This window comes from Gobio gobio (genome assembly GCF_949357685.1).
Source record: "Gobio gobio genome assembly, chromosome: 6".
Taxonomy (NCBI): domain Eukaryota; kingdom Metazoa; phylum Chordata; class Actinopteri; order Cypriniformes; family Gobionidae; genus Gobio; species Gobio gobio.
In genome coordinates, this window is record NC_137102.1 from 42,173,758 (window position 1) to 42,194,361 (window position 20,604).

The 20,604-nt window shown below is 35.9% G+C and overlaps 2 protein-coding genes across 5 annotated transcripts; one reads left to right on the plus strand and one right to left on the minus strand.

Annotated features, from left to right (window-relative positions):
- Positions 1 to 81: 81 nt before the first annotated feature.
- Positions 82 to 11,782, plus strand: apold1a (apolipoprotein L domain containing 1a). Of its 4 annotated transcripts, none has more exons than XM_079818767.1 (23): positions 96 to 165; positions 617 to 693; positions 972 to 1,055; positions 1,561 to 1,601; positions 1,728 to 1,831; positions 1,917 to 1,985; positions 2,185 to 2,250; positions 2,365 to 2,436; positions 2,734 to 2,784; positions 3,017 to 3,094; positions 3,236 to 3,274; positions 3,390 to 3,455; positions 3,596 to 3,670; positions 3,917 to 3,988; positions 4,097 to 4,165; positions 4,256 to 4,324; positions 4,569 to 4,631; positions 4,715 to 4,777; positions 4,940 to 5,014; positions 5,105 to 5,141; positions 6,977 to 7,028; positions 7,120 to 7,534; positions 8,176 to 11,782. In XM_079818767.1, the coding sequence occupies exons 5-23, from the start codon at positions 1,742 to 1,744 to the stop codon at positions 8,791 to 8,793; spliced, it is 2,139 nt and encodes a 712-aa protein (XP_079674893.1). In that variant the 5' UTR covers positions 96 to 165; positions 617 to 693; positions 972 to 1,055; positions 1,561 to 1,601; positions 1,728 to 1,741; the 3' UTR covers positions 8,794 to 11,782. The 4 variants fall into 4 exon arrangements, with proteins under 4 accessions (XP_079674892.1, XP_079674893.1, XP_079674894.1 ...); XM_079818768.1 differs by having other exon boundaries at positions 972 to 1,050; XM_079818766.1 differs by lacking the exons at positions 617 to 693; positions 972 to 1,055 and having other exon boundaries at positions 82 to 165.
- On the minus strand, positions 11,368 to 20,019 carry pcp4l1 (Purkinje cell protein 4 like 1). Its single transcript, XM_079818799.1, has 3 exons — positions 19,834 to 20,019; positions 17,736 to 17,790; positions 11,368 to 15,376 (listed from the first exon to the last, which is right to left on the minus strand). Exons 1-3 carry the CDS (start codon positions 19,840 to 19,842, stop codon positions 15,225 to 15,227), a joined length of 216 nt encoding a protein of 71 aa, XP_079674925.1. The 5' UTR covers positions 19,843 to 20,019; the 3' UTR covers positions 11,368 to 15,224.
- Between the last annotated feature and the right edge of the window lie 585 nt (positions 20,020 to 20,604).

The window sequence follows — 20,604 nt, forward strand, 5'->3', positions numbered from 1 at the left end:
TTACTGGATGTAGAGACATGCCTAACTAACGTCATACTGTACTGTCACCCTGTTAAACCGTCTCGCTGTGATTCTGTTATTAGGCTACTTCCCACAGACCGGGCGGAGCCTGACAAAGTTTTGACAGACCATTTCTCATTAGCTGTGTACGCGTGGGAACACAAGGTAGGCAAAACAGTACGGTGAAATATGGTCGCGAAATATCGTGTCAATTCTATATGTTTATTATAAACTATAGAGTCAAGTTTCGGTGAAGTCAAGTGTCTTCCTGTGTTTGGCTCGCATGCGCAGTGTCATGATAGTAGATCATAAGACGCTCGCTCACAGACTATAAAAATCCACAATAACAACGGAATTCTACATTCATTGTTGTTTGAAACAATATTGTATGAAAGTATAAAAAGTGAGCAAACCAACAAATAACATTTAATGAAGCGTCGTGAGCACTATAGGCGTTGACGCGTGTGATGTTGTTTGTGTCAGATCATGACATGAATTATGTCAGTGTTTGGCGTTCTTTAGGATTGTTTTACAGTGCATTCCTGCGTGTGAACACTTCATAATATCCATCATTGTCGTTCCTTTGCTGCATACATTGTGCAAACTTGTTTTTTAGTTAGAAATGGATACGTGCTGTGGTTGATTCCTGAAGGAAAATTGAAGAAGAACCCAGACCTCCCACACTAAAATGAGGCAAGGAAGAAGTCACATGAAAAAAGAAATGATAATTATTCACTCGTTGTCAGTTCCAGGGTGACTTTGCTAAAATGATTTATTTAAAGATTTGGCTATTTTAAAATGTATATGAAGTAATATAAATAATTGTATAAATTAAAGAAAATCTAAAATTATAAATAATATTTGATACTTGATACTAGATAATTTGTAATCTGTCAAGATTAAGAGCTATGGATTATTAGATTTTCACATAATTGGAGTCAGTGAATTATCCGAGGGTCTTTGTGTGTTAGCTCTGTGATGGACTGGCCACCCGTCCAGTGTGTTTCCCTGCCTTTAGGCTCAAGTTTCCCACGACCCTGACATGAAAAGGCAAGGCAAGTTTATTTGTATTGTACATTTAATACACAATGATATTTCAGTGTTTAATAAAGAGAGAAAGTACAATTTACGATCAATTAAGAACAAGAAAAACATGAAAAAGAAAGTTTAATTTAAATGAATAAAAAAGCAAGCATAAAATAACATATAAATTACATGTAGGTTTAAATGAACAAGAAAGTAATTAACTAGAACCTCTTAAAAATGTCTGGAGCTGAATGCCCATTTTTGAAGTTGGTTGGATGTGATGATTAATTTTAATCTCTGTGGGCCTGGTCTGACAGAATAACATCCATGGACACAAGTCCTGAATTTTAGAGTCCATCCCAGAGAATGACAACCTATGCTATGACATTGTTTCCCCTTTCAGGACTAAATAAGATTACCTTTCAGAAAATACTTAAAAGAGAAGCAGTGTGCCTTCAAGGTCATTTTAAAGTATGATATTTAAAAAAGTATGATGCATAAAGTGATTTGTAAATAGTGAATATTCCTATGTAGGTGAAGTTGACAGTGACATGATTCAGAGGACAATTATTCAGGTGAGTAATCTGTCATTGTCACAGTTAAATACTCAAATACATTTTAGCAGCCACATACATAACTGATGTCACAATTTGTGTATTGCTTGTGTGTATTTGTGTTTTTGTATCTGCTTGTGCTAATAGAGAAAGCAGATTCAATGTCCCGGCGATCAGACGCAGCTGAGCACTCATCTGAGACGAGACAGTACATGTTTAAGGGTGTAGGAACTGGAAGCATTCACGCTAGGGTAATTACTTTGATGTAGCCTGACTCTTGTGTAATATCCGTGCTTTCATTTGCAATGGTTAGTTAACTATGTCTTTGTTCTCTAGGATGAAAATATTGTGCGTGGTGGACTCACTGGCAATAATGACGGTCTGTTAGAGAACAGCAAAATTAAGGTCAGTTTCCAAATGTAGGTTCTATCTTTAAAGCACTTATAGAGTTGATGTTATAGTTTGATTTCTCAGAATACTGCTTTTTTGGAATATAAACAGAATGCAAAAAAGGAAGTATCTGACTTAGTATTGTAATGTGTAGAATATACAAATATAGCAATGGTATTTTCTCTGAGAATAATCAGCTAACATCTTTTCCCAGAACATGCTACCTAAGAGTGAGCTCTCGGCTCTCAATGATCAACAAACAGACAACAACCGACCTAAGGTCTGTCATCAAATGATATTCTTGATGTTTATCATAAGTGGTGTATATTTATATCCAATTCATTTTTTACAATGAAAATGTTAGTAGAACATGTACATTTTCTTTATGTGTCAGGGGAAAGCTGCTGTTTTCAGCCAGTTGTTTAACAGAACTTCTAAAAAGTTGATGAGTCTTCCTGCACAAGAGGTAGAACATTAAAATAACAAATTTAAGCCAATATGTTTATTGATGACATACAAATAAAAAATTCATAGTGTAATTTAAGTAAATGGCCTGACCATGATATTGAACAGCATTGAGTTATCAAAATGTTGCTAGCATCCATTGTGTAACACAGTCAAATTTAATAAATTTAAAATTAGGATGATATGATAAAATTAGATTTTTGCCTGTAGAGTTGCATATACATTTTGAGCTATTGATTATGATCTGATAGGGAAGATAATGCAAGCTTTTTAGAGATGATCTTTCCGTTTGCCACAGGATGGCTTCACTGCCACCACTGACAGTCTGTCCAACCAACACAGCAATAAGGTCTGTTGGGTCTGTTGTAAACACAATAGGTTTGGTTTGGATTAAATTAAATTAGTGCTCTATGGACACCACAAAAGCTCAGGTGGCCCATCCTGTGTCCACAAAAATCACTGTTCAGTCTGTAAAAATCACCCTTTGATATTACACATTACACAGAATAATGCTACCTGAAATTTTGGTTTAGCTTACAAATACTGTGTCTGATGTTTCCTTCCTCTTTCTTTCTTAAAAGGAAGAACTATCATTACAACATAGAGAACTCTCAGCCTCAGCTCTCAATTACAACCAAACAGAAAACCACAGCACCAAGGTGTTGCAAAACTGCAATCTTGTTCATGCAGTCATTGATTCCTAAATTAATGTCTTAAAGTTTACATTTTGCAATACTGTCTAAATTATTATATAATTTGTTTAGCTTTGTGTAATATGCAGATCTTCTGTCCATTTACAGGAAGAAACGCCATTGAAAAATGCAGCCAGTGAGAGTCTTGTAAGCTGCAATCTCACTGAAGTTCATTGGGACCAATCACATTGGCCATATATCATGAATTCAAAGTCAAACAAAATGCAAAATGTAATTCTAATTCTCAGATTCATTTCATTAGGAGGGAAATTCCCTGTTTAATTTTCTCCAAACATTTCCTAGAGGAACTGAGGACACGTCTGAAGAGGTACTTTGCTACAACAACATAAATAAATAATTAGCATATGTATGTATATTTATTGGTAGTGTTTATGTGTGTATTTTTTGCATTGGTACCCCTACCTTCCAGATGATAATGCACAGTAGTTACAAGCTTTCTTCTTGTAGGACAGCCCACCATTACACATTAAACTGCTGGGCAGAAATGACGACCTCTTGTATCTCTCTTCCAACAACTTAAAGGTGCTTATGACTGCCCTTTGTATTGTAACAGAATGTGTGTGTGTGTGTGTGTGTGTGTGTGTGTGTGTGTGTGTGTGTGTGTGTGTGTGTGTGTGTGTGTGTGTGTGTGTGTGTGTGTGTGTGTGTGTGTGTGTGTGTGTGTGTGTGTGTGTGTGTGTGTGTGTGTGTGTGTGTGTGTGTGTGTGTGTGTGTGTATTGTAATTGCTTAGTCATTTGCTATTCACAATTACTGTCCCTTTTGTGCAGGATAACTCAGGGAAGCTTAGTGGCACTTTCCGCAGTTCCCCAAAACCGGCATTACGTTTCTCTGCTGAGACGGTAACGCAGCCTCCCCCTTTTGTTACTGTATTTTTATATTGTTGACAGTCTTTACAATACATTTTTTATTTTTAATAAAATTAAAATGACAGTTAATTCCATATGTAGGATCCGCTAAGTGAGCACAGTAAATGTGTTGACTGGGATTATAGCTTCTTTGACACTGGCACTGAAAAGGTACTTTACCAAATCGATAATGATCTTAAGTTACCTGCAAAGTAGATGAAGTCGTGCAACAAATGCTGAACTGTTTCCTCTATGTCCTAGAAATCTATTGCAATGCCCAGAAAATGCATGGCAAATAATGATATAAAACTCTCTAACAGTAATACCAAGGTGAGCCTCTCTCTGTCTTTTTTTATATAGAGCATCACTTGATTTCTCGTCAGTATACACAGGCGGTAATACTGTAGGAAATAGAAGCCCATCAGTACAATAAACTACACATATAACCAATGATAATTTTCATCATAATGCCGCAGACAGTAGTGGAATTGGGCTTTTTGTTTGCACTTGAAATGTTTTATAGTGTTAGTTCACATATTCTGCTTACTCTTCTTTGCTGTTCACTTCCTTTTAGGTTGTGTCATTTAGAGTGAAGAGAACTCTACGTAAAAAGTCCACATTTTCACCCAGTATGCAGGTATCGTAACATATTTAAAAAATATATATATAATTTCATAGTTTACATCAAAAGAATAATCATACTCTAAAATCTTTCTATAGTGTTCCGATCAAGAAGATGTAATTGAGGAGCCAGTGGAAATGCAGCAACTTCAGACAACTGAGGTGAGTTATAATTGCAAAGAGTATATAGTATTATATACATATTGCAAATGATTATACTTTATTCTTATTTTACATATTTTTATGTGGCTTCTATGGTGCATCGATATTACATTATGCCTTCACATTATACTTGTATAATATCTTATTCTCTGAATGTTAAAGGACTGTACTTTTGAAATCCTGCCAGTGGAAATGGCTGCCTACCCAACTGATTTAAATTCTTTAGAGACAGATGAGGTATATTATATATATATATGCAATATTGTTACATTTGGCTGGTTATATAATCTTTTTAACCTTTATTTATCTCTTGTTCTCTGTTCATAGGATGATGGCCTGATGGACTGGTGGAAAACTGTTGAGGGTGAGTTGAATCAAATTATTGAAGCGCATTATGCATGTGGAAAAACTACATATTTTCCTAATTCACTCATCATGGGTTGCCTAGAAGACTAGTCTGCTATTCTGTTTAACCCTTAAACGCATACCTCTGGTCTTTATCGACCCGGGGCGTCATTTACTATCCTTATACATCATCCGTCTTAGTATTCCTCAGTCTGTTTTGTTAAAAACAATATAACAAGAAAAAAATTATAAAAGAATGTCTGTTTTCGAAATAATTTAGTGTATAGGGTCACTATAAACCCAAGGTATTTATTTTTTCTGTGCAACAATAATCAAGTACACCTGGCTGCAGCCTGCAGAACAGGGCGGGGTTACATGTGTCGCTCCGCCCCATATCTACTCTGATTGGCTCGATTGTCTTTCATAGGCAGACATGATAGGAAATGTGTTCGTACTGTAGTCAGTGTAGGACTGAGAATATGTCATTTAAATCTATATGAACTGGAAAAGCTGTGCAGTTTCACAAATCCTTCAAGATGTCACCTGAACAATAAATACTTGATTTGGTATTGTCCTGTTCAAATGAGCCAAGATCCGGGAGTAATATGATATTCTCAGATCAAGTCTGTATAATTCATAATAATGTCTGACTGAGCTCTAACCAATTTTAGGTCTATCATATTTGTGTCGCATTACAAACCTATGATAATTTATTAGTTTACTCTACTTTAACTTAAGTTAAGGGTTTGTGTACACCATCAACCACGAATAAGCATTTCAGAATTAATTTCTCTTGCCATTATGGGATGTAGGCTAATGTTGTCTCAACATTAAACTTTAATATTAAGAATGTTGCTTTATAGTGAAGATAACTCCAAACACGTTTCCTATGCCTATAAAAGACAACCAAGCTAATCAGAGTAAATTTGGGCCGGAGCGAGACCTGTAGCCCCACCCCATTCTGCAGCAGGTTGCAGCCAGGTCCTTCTCACAATTAATTGAATCTCTGATGGCTCAATAAGTGCAATTGACCTTTATTCCTCAAGATGGCAATGTCTGATACTCAATGACAATGGGATGTTTCACTCATAATTACTGCAGGCTTAAAACAAAAGAATACACAAGTATCTTTTGCGAAATTTGAAATTGCTCAGTGATTTATTGCAGAGCAAGAACTGTAGGCAATCAAATCAATTTGTCACTGTCATTTGATGGTGGATCTGGTGAAGAAGATCAGCGATCAAAATATTGTTGAAAATATATTTTTGAGAATATGGTTGAGACGGCGAATATGAGCCACATGCTAAATGTACTGGGGAAATGAGCTCTGATGATGGGAAAAAGCATCCGTTTAAACTGAACCCTTCCAAGTTCCAAAAGATAATGAAATATGCCTTATTTTATTCTTTTATAATTGTTATTAAAATATTCAGAGAGGTTTATACTATTGCAGCAGTTAGAGAGCCATATGGGTTATATCTGGGTCACAAAAGACCCGAAAATGTAATAATGATTAGCAAAAGTTTCATGCATTTAAGGATTAAAGAAGTCCTTGTATAATTAGGCTAGTTTTTGATTTACCTGACCCGTTTCTTAGGGGGCAATTACATAAGACATGTTCAGCTGCACAGACCACAATTTAATACTATAGTACAGACACATTGTTAAAAGTCAAGCATTTTAAACACAGCATCTAAAAAACATGACTTAATGGCAGAATACTATAAAACGGTATAAGACATGACACATTGGCCTATAACAGCCATCTGTATGTGTGTTTGTAGCTGCAGTGCACCATTTAAAATATAAAATAATGTCCTCACTAATTTCATATGAGTTACTGACTTTTATCAGGTTGGAGCGAATGGAATGAAACAGCTAATTTTCAGGAGGATAATGACGAACTGTGAGTAAATTTGGATTTAAAAAAAAAACACAAAACTTGTCTAAATGCCTCCTATGACCACTGATCTGTTTTGTCAATGTTTGTCTCTTAGGGCTGTCGAGGCTGTTGCAGACCGTGTGTTCATGGCAGCCCGTCTCTTTGTCAGTCTGTTCAACCAGCGTGGAGCCTCTCTGCAACGTCGCATTGTAGAGTTGCTTGCACTAGCAGACACTGCTGACAGTTTCCATAAGAAGGCTGTGAGCGCAGCTATCGGAGGAGGTGTGGCTAGTGTGGCCGGGGGCATAGCCACCATTACCGGCCTCATCCTGGCACCCTTCACCTTTGGCACCTCTACTATCGTTACTGCGGTGGGTATCAGTGTGGCAACAGCTGGGAGCATCACCTCAGCCACAGCTAACATCACTGATGCTGTTCAATCCAAAATGGACCGCAAGAAGGTGGAGAAAATAATCCAGGGCTACCAGAATGAGATCAATGACATCAGAGATTGTCTGGAATTCATGCAAGTATGTCTGTCTGTCTGTCTATCTGTCTGCCTGTCTATCCCTCTGTCTGGCCCTGTTTACAGCTGGTATTAAGATGTGTTTTGGTCAATCGGGTCTTTCGATCTAATGGACAAAATAAGCTTGTGCAATTTACATATGAACGTGCCCAGAGACAACAGAAACACACACAGAGGGCATCAACTTTTGTTTCTGCTCTTATTTGACATATTATTATGCTGCTTCTATGGTGCATCGATATTATACCAGCTGAATGCTGAAATTAGAAATTAGCAATGGTGAGAGAACATTGTGCTTGGTGCGTTTTTCGTCTTCCAACCAAACCTGGGTCTTGAAGTTTAAATCCCGTCTGGCTAGTGCACTTCCCATAATGTTTGCACATTAGTTCAGTAGGCGGAGAGTAGACGGTCATTTGCGGCTGTTCCAACACATTTGACCACATGAGCGTTTACACTACGAAATCGTTTACACTGTGGACAAGCTCAAAACCTTTTAGAAAGTGGACAAGCTCAAAACATTTTAGACCCTGTTTACACCTGTATTTAACGTCGTCCACTTGTGATCTGATCGACCAAAACGCATTTTCATACCAGGTGTAAAAAGGGCCTCTGTCTCGCTTGTGATTTTGTCTGTTGTGTATCTAGGAAGGAATGATCACCCTGCAAGAATGGGATTTTAAGGAGTACTCTGAGAGTGTGGTCAACACAAGTCTTAGCCGTAACATAAAGCATGTGATGAAGGAAGGTGGACGAGCAGGTAAAGCCCTCTTGATTAACACTGAAAGGCTTATAAGCACTGTCAAAGTTCTAGGTGTTGCTGGAGGTGCAGCCAAAGCCGCCAGGGCCATCAGTATCACCACAGGGGTCATGTCTACTCTCTTTCTTGCCTTGGATGTCTTTTTTCTTGCCAAAGACTCCAATGAACTCCGCAAAGGTGCCAAGACCAAATTTGCCTCCAAGATCCGAGAAGTATGCACAGAGCTTCAACATGGCCTACTGGAACTGAACAAAGTGAAGACTCAGCTTCAAAAGACCATGGATGGAATTGAAGTGGAAGAATATGAAGAAGAGGAGGAGGATGAAAGCAAATGTGAGTCAGATCCTATTAAACTGGCTCTACTTGAACAAGAACTTGATCAGTTGGAGGAGAAACTTGACCAGAAAACTACACAGGAGCAAATGAACAAAAGCAAGACAGGAGAGGCTGAAAAAGAGACCAAAAAGAAAGAAAATCAGCATTCAAAGAGCAAAAAGCAATTATAAAAAATTATATTAAAAAGTGAGTCTTAACAGTGGGCTAACATATGGAAACAACAAAAGCAGGATGGTTGGCAAATCAAATTTAAAGATTTTCAAGGAAAAATTGGAAAGAAACAAAAATGAAGAGGAATAATGAAGTTGATTTGGAAAGACCAGGAAAGATTCAGAATGTGGTAAAAGAAGACATGGTACAGGGGGTGGATCATAGATTATAAGAGGAACTGAACACGTCTGGGTTAAAGAGACAGAAATTGGATAATTTAAGTGAATTCAACGGGGATAAGAAGTCTAGAAACCCTTATGTGTTATTCAAGCAAACACAAAAAAGTGACAGATGATACAGCATATTGAGAAGTAAGATAGAGGATTGCACAAACTAGATTTGCGTTTCCAGAAGTAAATACCAGTGGATGCAAGACAACTCAAGTTTCATGTTTAAGTTTTAAGTAGGGCTGTGCGATATTGAAGAAAAATGCGATATGCGATATCCTTGTTAAATAATGCTATATGCGATACGATATTGCTTTAAGTGTGTAAAATCTGTTTCTTTCCCCAACTGATATCTTTCCCTTAAAGCATAAGCGACTGTGTTTACATGAATACTCATCAAGACAGCCATTTGACAGTTCGAGTGTGTAACAAAACAAAAAAAAGAACGGCTTGTGCGCACGTTTCGGTGTGTGTGTCAGAGCAGACAGCGCGAGACAGCACAGAGTTGTTTTTCGCAAGTTATTGCATTTAATAACTCTTTTTAACGTCAAGCAAGTCACATAAGTAACAGTCGTGTGCTCGGTCTATTCTCTGCTATATGCATCAACCTAAAACGGACACTTTTCACAATGTTGAAGTAGCCTATTAAAATCATTCAGATATTGCGTGTCCTTGCGATATGCATATTGCAATATGTACATTCGCGATATTTCGATATATTGCGCAGCCCTAGTTTTAAGTAATACTATGTTTCAGGCTTCAAATCATTAGGGGTGGGCGATATGACCATAACCTTATAGTGTGTTTATGTCATGATAATGATATCTATCACAATATAGTTATTTTTATTTAGTTATAATAATGTTTTTATGATATCAACATTTTTTGATCCCATCGAAATTTCATAATTCTTGTCACCATTTTCAATGTCACTAAAAAAATACTAGCCTAAGTACAAAAAAACCTCTCAAGCTTACTGAAGACAAGTAAATAGTGATAAAGAAAATACAAAGAAACTAATTACAAGCAAATAGGAAAACAAATTGCAAAAGAACAAATACACAAATGAAATAGCTTGATAAACTTCAAGCACTAGAAATAAGAAATAAATTGTATGAAGTAATCAAATGTATAAAAAACACTTTTATACCGTGTAAATTATACGACAGCAGGTACATTTGGATGCTGTCACTTTAAGACCAACTGCATGGATCCAATATACTTGTGCATTTTCTCAACGGTTTACTTTCACCTAGTACATAAATGATTGTTAACTTGCAAAGACATGGTCATTTTGACTCATAAGTATGTGTATTTAACCGTTCAAGCTCAATTAGTCGTCAAAAAGCACTCAGTTCAGTTCTCAAGCACTTTATGAACAGTGGCTTCATGTGTGCACGTCTCTCAGTCAGCTCTGAGAAAGGTCTCTCTGAGTCTGACAGCACACGAATATAGCAAAATTAGTTATCTTTCACTGCTTACTGCGCTTCAACTATTTAAAATAGCTTATAAATACTTAATAAGCAATACTTAAAAGCGCATGCAAGCAATACGCTTTCATAACTGTGTAGCACAGCAACGCCATGTGAGGGTAACCGCGATAGAGACAATAGCCCAAAATCTATACCGGTTGACAAATTTCTAGCAGTTAATCGTGTCTACTGGTATATCGCCCAACCCTACTATCATGAATGAATTTTGTTTTCTGTGTGCTACACACAAGAATCAAAATGGAAACCGCAATTTAATCTGAAAGTGTTAACATGAAAATGTCTAAATTAATTTCTATATTTAGGGTTTTCGGCTGAGAACAAACCACTGAACATTGATATTTAAGGTATAATCTTGTCTTGCAAGCACTATAAACCTAAATTCTAGAGAATTAGTGTGAAAAAAGCAGACCAGAGTAATGAAGAATCTGGACTAACAGTATGAATCAGAAACTTTATTCTCAACCTGTTCACTGCGACCTGTAGTCTATAACTGAGACTCAGAATTTTGTGGTGTGGTTTTAAACGCATATACACACAAAAATCTGTTTGTTTCAGTTCCTCAGCATTATATATGGGAAGTATTCTTCAGTGACTTTACATTAATCAAACACCTTAAACCAGTGCTGGCAGAGTGCACTAAAGATCATATAGGTACAAAAGCATTTAAAGATTGTGGCTTCTCTTTCTGAGTGTGAAAACTGTAAATGAGCAGTTGTTGGAGCCAATCTAAACTCTGTTTATCCCCCAAAAAATTGGATTCTGATCCTATTTCATCCTCTCTGCTCCCTAAATTAAAAATAGCCACACCAAAAAAAAAGTTTTTATGCATCATAGTTGTAATATATTTTTGATATGTTCTTTATTATTTATTTTTGTACATGGTTTTAAAATCTTTGGTCACACTTTAGATTAAAGTCCAACTCTCACTATTAACTAACTATTAACTACGACTTTTGCCCCAATAAACTACTAATTACTGCTTATTAATAGTAAGGTAGTTAAGTTTAGGTACTGGGTAGGATTAAGGGATGTAGAATATGGTCATGCAGAATGAGGCATATTAATATGTGCTTTATAAGTACTAATAAACAGCCAATATCTTAGTAATATGCATGTTAATAAGCAACAAGTTAATAGTGAGAAATGGAACATAAACTAAGTGTTACCAAATCTTTTACTACACTTTTACTGCTTTTAGCATTTTTCCACAACATGGTTTGGGATGGTTATTTTTCTATGGATTTATGCAATGCATAAAAGTGGTTTATAAATAAAATTTGCAGACTCTGCACTGGCTGTGTGCGTTCATGTGTTTTGGAGGAGGCGTGGCTTTGGAGAGCTCTCTGAAGGGAGGTGGGAAAGGATCTTATACTTTAAAAGCAAACACTATAGCTTGCCATAGATAGATGTAGGTATGACATCAGAGCCCAGAAGACTAATTCGCTGCTGGTTCCTTCGAGATTTTCCTATGGGGTTTTATACTGGAGTTTTTCGATTTATGTGTAAAATAACACCTGTGGTCAACATAACTTGACTATACCTTGGCGTTTTGTTCTACCACATAAATCACACACTCACATAACGAAAATGCTAATTTTGAAGCAGTTTATATCTCACAATTCTGACTTTATAACTCGCAATTCTGATTTTATATCTCACAATTCTGACTTTATATCCTTTATAACTCAGAATATAGAACTCAGAACTCAGATATATTCAGAATATAAAGTCACAATTGCAAATTATAAAATCAGAATTGGGTGATGTAAAGTCACAATTGCGAGTTCATATCTCACAATTCTGACTTTATATCTCACAATTCTGACTTTATAACTCGCAATTCTGACTTTATATCTCACAATTCTGATTTTATATCTCACAATTCTGACTTTATATCCGTTATAACTCGCAATTCTGACTTTATAACTCGCAATTCTGACTTTATATCTCACAATTCTGATTTTATCTCACAATTCTGACTTTATATCCGTTATAACTCGCAATTCTGACTTTATAACTCGCAATTCTGACTTTATATCTCACAATTCTGACTTTATAACTCGCAATTCTGATTTTATATCTCACAATTCTGACTTTATATCCGTTATAACTCGCAATTCTGACTTTATAACTCGCAATTCTGACTTTATATCTCACAATTCTGACTTTATAACTCGCAATTCTGATTTTATATCTCACAATTCTGACTTTATATCCTTTATAACTCGCAATTCTGACTTTAACTCGCAATTCTGACTATATCTCACAATTCTGACTTTATAACTCGCAATTCTGACTTTATATCTCACAATTCTGACTTTATAGCTCGTAATTGCACATTTATATCTCTCAATTCTGACTTTATAACTTGTAATTGCACATTTATATCTCGCAATTCAGACTTTATAATTTTTAATTGCAAGTTTATATCTCGCAATTCTGAGATGTAACCTGAACAATTGTGAGATCAAATGTCACAATTATCTTTTAAAATGTTTTATTCTGTGGCGTAAACAAGCTTCCATACATACCTGCACCACTCTATTGCTAGCCTTTCCAAAATTGCTTACCTTACCTTTAAAAGCAGCCCAATTTCAACAGCAGAGACACTGCCTGAGATTGAAAGAAAGAGAGAGAGAGAGACTGCCCTCTGCTGTTGAAATAATAGTATAGGGTTTTTAAAAATATTTTTTAAAACCTGTGTCAGACTAGTATCAGGCATCATCATCTCTGGCAAGATTTTAGATTGTATGAGGATGACATACACATCCAGTCCTAAACATATCAGCACCAAACATAAGTAAACGTGCATTCTTCAAATGACGTAACTCTTGACTACTTCATTAGGGGACAGCAACAGTAAAACTGTTAGCTGTAAAACTAGTTATAAATATTTGGGGTTATCCAATAACTACTTATTTTTTACTGTTCATTTCACTTTACACCTGCATTAACTAGTTTAGATCGAAGGTTAAAAAAAATACTACTGCAACAATAATTATTGATGTTGAAATATGCTTGAAAATTCAATATGTTTGATGGAGAAAAAGCAAACTAATGTTATATAATGTTCTGTACTTTATGTAACCATCTACTCACTGCCCCTAGTACATACAATTCAGGTCAGGACATACAATTCTTTCTATTGAAGCACTGAGTCACACTGAGGAAAAAAAAGAAACAAGTGTAGGAAAGAGCACTCAAGCACACACGAGCACACACACAGAGGAAAAGAAGTACAGGGCAATACAGGAGGAGATATATATATATCTGACCAACAGTCAAATGTGTCATAATTTATATAAAATGTACAGGATAATAACAGATGTATTCAATAATTGCATTGCCAGTGGTTATCTGAAAACGATCAAGTGCAGATGACATTTTCATCACACCTATCTCAATGCAATTACAGACATCATTTGTCCCATTAACTGCAAGATAATCATGAGTCTCTATATACTGCTCTCATTATTACGAGCTATTTTGAGATATCTGTGGAGACCACTTTAATTATAGGGGAAAGAGAAAGACACTTAAAATAGATCAAAAAGTTACACTTTCCTTGATAATCATCTTCATTTGAGTCACCAGTCTCAAAAATTCAAGGATGTCACTGCATGCCTGTGACTTCTGGTATTAAAGCAAAAATTAAAGGAATTAATGCTCATTTAAGTGAGTATGACATGACTTAAAAAGGTTCATGACCTTGTGCTAAATTCAGCTACAGTAAACTGAACAGAACTGCTATTCAATTTTAAACTTCAGTGTGTCTTGATTCCTGTTAAAAATGCATAAATATGCAAGATATTGCTATTGCTAATTCTTCTGAGAATATCAGGTTATAATATTTTTTTTCTGTTATCAAATAATCATTATTTGATCTGCTGTTGATATAAAGATTTCTTAATTTTTTTAATCACTTGTCACTTCAACAAAAAACAAAAAATAACCGTACACTCTAAAAAAAAAAAAAAGGTTCTATATTGCACCAAAAATGGTTCTTGGCTCGTAATCATAGGGGAACCTTTTTTAGTGCTATATAGCACCAATTTTGGTGCTTCAGTGGTGCTTCAGTGGTTCTTCAGCGGTTCTTCAGAGGTTCTTCGACTAAGGTGCTATATAGCACCTCTGAAGAACCGCTGAAGAACCACTGAAGCACCAAAATTGGTGCTATATAGCACTAAAAAAGGTTCCCCTATGATTACGAGCCTTTTTTTTAGAGTGTACTCTAAGAATAGATTTACAACTAAGCTACTTCATATCTATAATACTGATACTATAATACACGCCAACATGTTTTACTGTAAGTGCAGTCAGTGCAACATTTGGTCTGCCCTTTGAATTCTTAAGTTAATATCACTTACATTTGTTCTGTTGCATCAATGATACTAAATACATTAAATGACAGATGTGTGTTGCACATATCGGTAACTGACGATTCCTATATTTATGTCTACAGGAGAGGAGAGGATGGAGACAAATCTAGACAAATATAGTGAGAAAAGAATCTGCCATGTCTTTTAAAGTGAAAATCCTTCCCTATTCTTATGTCCTAAACTCTAATCTACCCAGCATGTTGATGCCACAGGGCTATCATTTGTTTGCCAAACCCCTAATTTCCCACCCACACTTGACTTTCCTGTCTCTTCCTTATTAATTCTCTTTCCATTGTGAACATTGTGGAAGGCGTTTTTGTCCACCGATTCCTCTCGTTCAGGCTTCCCATTTCTACTTCTTTTTCTTCTGGAAGCGTCTAAACTGATTCTGTATTGCCAAAGCTGCTTTCTCTGTCTCTGGCGCCTCCAGATCAATGTCGATCTCTTCTTCGGGTTCTTGCGTAGGAGGCTTCCCCGCTTTGTCCGCCGGTTTCTCCTGGGCGGCTGAGGGGCACATGACACGCAAATATTGACAACATTAATGGCATAGTAAACGAAACGGAAATATTTCTTGCATTTTTGAAGCCACTGCGTCCCAATTCAGGTCTTAAAGCCCCCCCTGTAGTCAATAATTTAATCCCTTGACATATTTAGTTTTTTTCCTGTGAAAAAAAAACTGTCATGCCTTAAAATAGCTTGATTGTAACTCTACACCCTGGCTTCATTTAGTATATATGGTGAGCAATGAATATACAAATTAGACCCGCCTCCACTCACTCACACACTCACACCAGCTATATACACTCAGTAGGGTCAAGTCAACTTTACTGTAGTAAACTCTGCACAATGGTAAAACGGCGCACACATAATGGTAATTAATATGATTAGCCTTTTTCCTTGTCTACATTATCAAACAGATGTGTTACTAAGGATACACAAACCCGTTCACTATCTCAGTCTGCTTTCTAAAAATCAGTGTCCTTAGAAACGCTTTGAAAAACTTGGAACGTCAGTGGAGAAAGGCGTATAATTCATCATAATATGCGTCATATAGTTGAACATAATTCACCTGCTAAATGTACACGATTTTTCATATCAACAGAAAAAAATACCAGGATAACCTGGCTTCTCTTGAGAATCACCTGCTTCAGAGTGGTTAGTTAATGATATGCTAAAGCCTGCCCGCACGTTGACCTGATTTCAAAATGCAGTCAAAAGAGAGAAAATTTTTAATTTTACCGTCACTCTAATAGACGCTGTATTAGAAACACCCTCACAGCAGCGGTAATTTGATGCAAAAGTAATATAATACAAAGTATTAGTGTTATAAATGTGTGTGTGTATATATATATATAATTTTATTTTTTAATGAAAATACAAAAACGTTGTAGGATTTAAGATATTGATGACCGTTAAAACGCGTCATCACAGTGAAAAGGGTCTATGGTAATGTCTTATGACTTTGCTCATGGTTTGTCTTAAAGCATATTAAAAACACCATAGACATATAGGCTAAATCATATTAAATTGTTTTACATATACATAAATTGTTTATACATTTTCATACCACAGAACTGTAAAATGTGTATTTGTTCTAATATCTCTAGCAGTACAGTGCATTTTGATGTCTATTTGTTTCGATGTTATAAAGTTTTCTTGTATCTCAGCTTACAGAGACAACTATTGGTCTTTTAGGGATGATGCATTTTTGTAGACCAAAACCCAGAAACTATAGTATTTTAGCACTTCCGGTTCCATCGTCCCGAAGTCAGTGGGGTTGTTTTTGTTTTTGATTAAATTCCTGAAATACCGTCTGTGCTCTACACAAGCTCAAGATATTTCCACATGTTATTTTTTGGACATAAAATTCATCAGTAACACTCTCTTGTGTTTTTTATTTAAAGCTTTTACTTGTCTTAAAAAAGACAGTTGCAACCAAGTAAATGGGACTACAGAGGTTGTCGAGAACATTAAACATCACAGAGACAAAAAAAAGCTTTTACAGCCTCGTGTTTATTATTCGCACTCTTGCAAACTAACTTTTTTATGATGCTTAATGGTGGTGACCATGGTGTTGTTCGTTTTTAGCATATGTTTAGCTTTTTATTTCTGGTGATTAGTATTTCGGCTTCAAAATGCATTAAAGTTCTGTTGGTCAGAGCCTATTTTCCGCAACTATCCAAAAGCCAAGGGAAAAATCCTATTAGGTTTTGTTGAGGAAACCAGGATGATTGGCCTACAAAAATACGTCATCACAGCAGCGCTCTGTTTGTAGTTCTCATTTATTCAACCAGTAGAGATTGGGGGGCGTCACTAGAGGTGCACAAATAAATTACGCACTTCAGCTTAAAGGGATAGTTCACCCAATTGACTTCCACTGCATGGACAAAACCAACTGAAATATTCTTTTAAAATATCTTCTTTTGTGTTTCACTGATGAAAGTGAGTCATACAGGTTAGGAATAACATAAGGGGTGAGTAAATAATGACAAGTCTCTTCTGAGCTAATTTAATTAGTCGGATGGGGCTTCCATCAGGGCTTTGGTGAGATGAAACCATATGTTGGCTGAATCTAACCTTATGGGAATAACCAACCTTCATTAGATATGCAATAAAGAAGCGAACGCTGAGTGAACACATGCTTGAGATCTCATGGGTATGCATGTGCAGTTGTTGTTGAGATGTTGGAGAGAGAACTGAACCGATCCTTTAAGGTAAAATCAGCTAAAAGAACTGATCTGTTTTGTGGTAAGCAACAAATGTAAATGTGACCAGACAGTTCTGGTAGAGAACAAAATGTGGAGGAGTTTTTAAGAAGTAAATCATGAAAAATTGAAATATGCTGTAATATGCATAAACAAACCTTTTCCATCTGCGGCGGGCCCCTGGGTGCTGTTGGGAGGATCAGATGAACTGTTCTGCAAGAAAGAGGCAGCAGCTTTCAGGTTGATCAGGTTTATTGTGAGAGCATGCAGTAAAAACACAAATCACAACAACTCTGAATTTTTTATTTGGTCTGCCATCAAATTAAAACCTGATATGGGCTTTATCATGTGTGTGTAAGGACACAGAGTGATAAAGACCCCTTAATCCCCATCGGTTTAATCCCCCTTTTTTCAATTCTGAGTGCAATCTGGTACAGTGGCACTCAGCCCTGGAGAGGATCCCCATGGCATGCAAGCTTCGTGTGTGTGTGTGTGTGTGTGTGTGTGTGTGTGTGTATTTTTACATTTTATATATTCCTTAAATTCATTTTTCCTTGATTTTATCTGATTTAATCAAATTAAGGAGGAGCAGGGAGAATCCTGGAGCTGTGCTGGTGTTGTCAATCCACCCCCCAATTTTTATTATTATTTATACTAATTTCTTATTTTATTTTATATTATTTTTGTATTTATTATTATTTTTATTTTACTTTATTTTTCACAAGCAAACCCTGGTTTTGTACATAGTTATTTATGGTCACATATGTGGACCTTGTTCAAACCTGCAATAAATAAATAATCATAAAAAAAAATTCCTTTATCCTTGTTGACATTTGATAGTTAAAGTACGGGGTTATTACATGCTTATGTTTCTGAGGCACACAAATGTCAGGTATTTGTTCAATATATGTTAAAGAGTGTGGTTGTATAATGTTAGAGAGAGAATACATCACCATCCTTATGTTCAATGTCTACAGCATGAGTAAACTACTTGAGGCCAAAATACATTCAGCATATCTGTGACCTTGCTTCTTCAATTATGAGAACAAATTAGCCTTGAGATGATGCCCTAGATTTGAGTTATTCATATAGACATTGACATCCAAAATGTGTCAGTTTGTGTCCATGTATTTATTATGTTAATCCTTATAATTTCAGCAGTGAATTGTCATTTAAGCCTGAGAAACACTGTGATATTTGCATAAGCTGCTGATACTCTATAAATACTTCTCATACATTATCTTTTGAAAACAGAAAATGTCATCAACGGAGATGAAATGGAACATTGCCTAAACACATACACACTCACATATACACATATTATTCACTCTCTCATGCTGCATGCAAGAGACTCTTTCAAATGCAAATCGCTGCAGCCCTTTCCCCGTTAAGCCTTTTTTTTGGAATAAAAGCATCTTCACCTTATCCTGAACTCTAAACCAGTCTCAGCTTCCTCTCTCCTGGAAGTTTTAATGCACCTTATACATCCACCACACTCTCCGAGCTGTCAGACAAAATCTCTTTGAGCATAAAACGACAACTTTGGTCTCAAGAGATGGCTTTTTTTTGTGTGCGTGTATGCCATTCTGTTGTTTATTTTCTCTTAATTTTCCAAAAGTAGGTCATATGAGTGTTATGGAGGTAAGACTTTTCACACTTCTGGCTTTCACACTTAAAAGACGTGATGATGAGGGGGGAAAAGATCCCATCCTGCCAGCTGGCTCTCAGTGTGTTGGCCATTACTTTTTCTCTGCTACATTACCTCAGCCAGCACTTTATTTTCACTCACACACATATCTTGATACACACAAGCCTCACGGCACAATCTCCATCTGCTAATTAGCCAAGCTCATATCAGCAAGGTCAAGCTCCCATGAGCCACTTATTAATTGGCAATTAATGAGACACACAAAAAGAATGTAAAGCATCACTTTCATTTTAAACTAAGGAAATCTAAAGGTGTATGTTTTCTCATTGAGTAAAAAGCACTTTAAAAACCATGAAGCGATGGTTTAGCTGTCAACCAACCTCTAATTTCAGTAAAGATAAAAAATATATAGGGTTGTAGGCTATTTCTCATCTTTAGGCTACTGACGAGAAATTAGACGTGGGTTGACAGCAAATGATTTAGTCATTTTTGTCTCAACAAATAATTAATTTACATTGAACTGTATGCTATAGATTTATATAATTGTACGAACTTTTAAAGTTAGCCGGGTTTATTAGACAGTCTTAAAATAGCAAACGAGAACTCACCTCACTCATAGTTCTTTCTGACAGATGCAGAATGTCCTTTTCGGTCCGCGGTATAATTTGTAGCGTGACTTTGAAGCCACAAAGAATATAATCAAAATGTCCTTTTGTGGTTGTTGTTTTTTGGGGTTTTTTTGGCAGAGTGCTTTGAAAATATGTCAGAACAACCGAACCGAGAATATTATGCAGAGGACTGTAATCTCTCATATAGAAAAAAGAAAAGAAAAAAACACGCCCCTGCTCTCTCTCTCTCTCTCTCTCTCTCTCTCTCTCTCTCTCTCTCTCTCTCTCTCTCTCTCTCTCTCTCTCTCTCTCTCTCTCTCTCTCTCTCTCTCTCTCGTTCAGGGCAGCAGGCTAGCCTATTCCTTGTCATAACTTTAGCTTATTTTAATAATATGCTAATAATTATAGCCTAATAATAAAAGTAATTTGTATTTTTATCTTGAATACATTTTTGTCTATTTTTAAATTATGATTTTTAAATTGAAACAATTATTAATTTAATATGCTATTATCAGCTATTATCATTGTTATTATTTGCATGTTTGATTATTATCAGTAATTAATCAAATTAATATTTTGATTAAATATGGTCAGATATTGGGCCATATTTGTACCTAATCAGGCTGTAGTTTTTTGTTTGTTTTTATTACTGAATAATAATAATAATAATAATACAACTTTTTGTAATTATTTTCAAAATATTATGAAATGTTCGTTATTATTATTATTTGCATTCTTGATTATAGGCCTAATCATTAATTAATCCAAATA

Bases quoted from the DNA above. Each gene is read 5' to 3' on its own strand.
- apold1a (XM_079818766.1), top strand. From the start codon at position 1,742: ATGTCCCGGCGATCAGACGCAGCTGAGCACTCATCTGAGACGAGACAG. The intron at 1,832-1,916 runs GTAATTACTTTG...TTTGTTCTCTAG, and splicing joins CTGGAAGCATTCACGCTAGG to GATGAAAATATTGTGCGTGG. The intron at 7,029-7,119 runs GTGAGTAAATTT...TTTGTCTCTTAG, and splicing joins CAGGAGGATAATGACGAACT to GGCTGTCGAGGCTGTTGCAG.
- pcp4l1 (XM_079818799.1), bottom strand. The intron at 15,377-17,735 runs GTTTGTTTATGC...TGTGCCCCTCAG, and splicing joins GCCCGCCGCAGATGGAAAAG to CCGCCCAGGAGAAACCGGCG.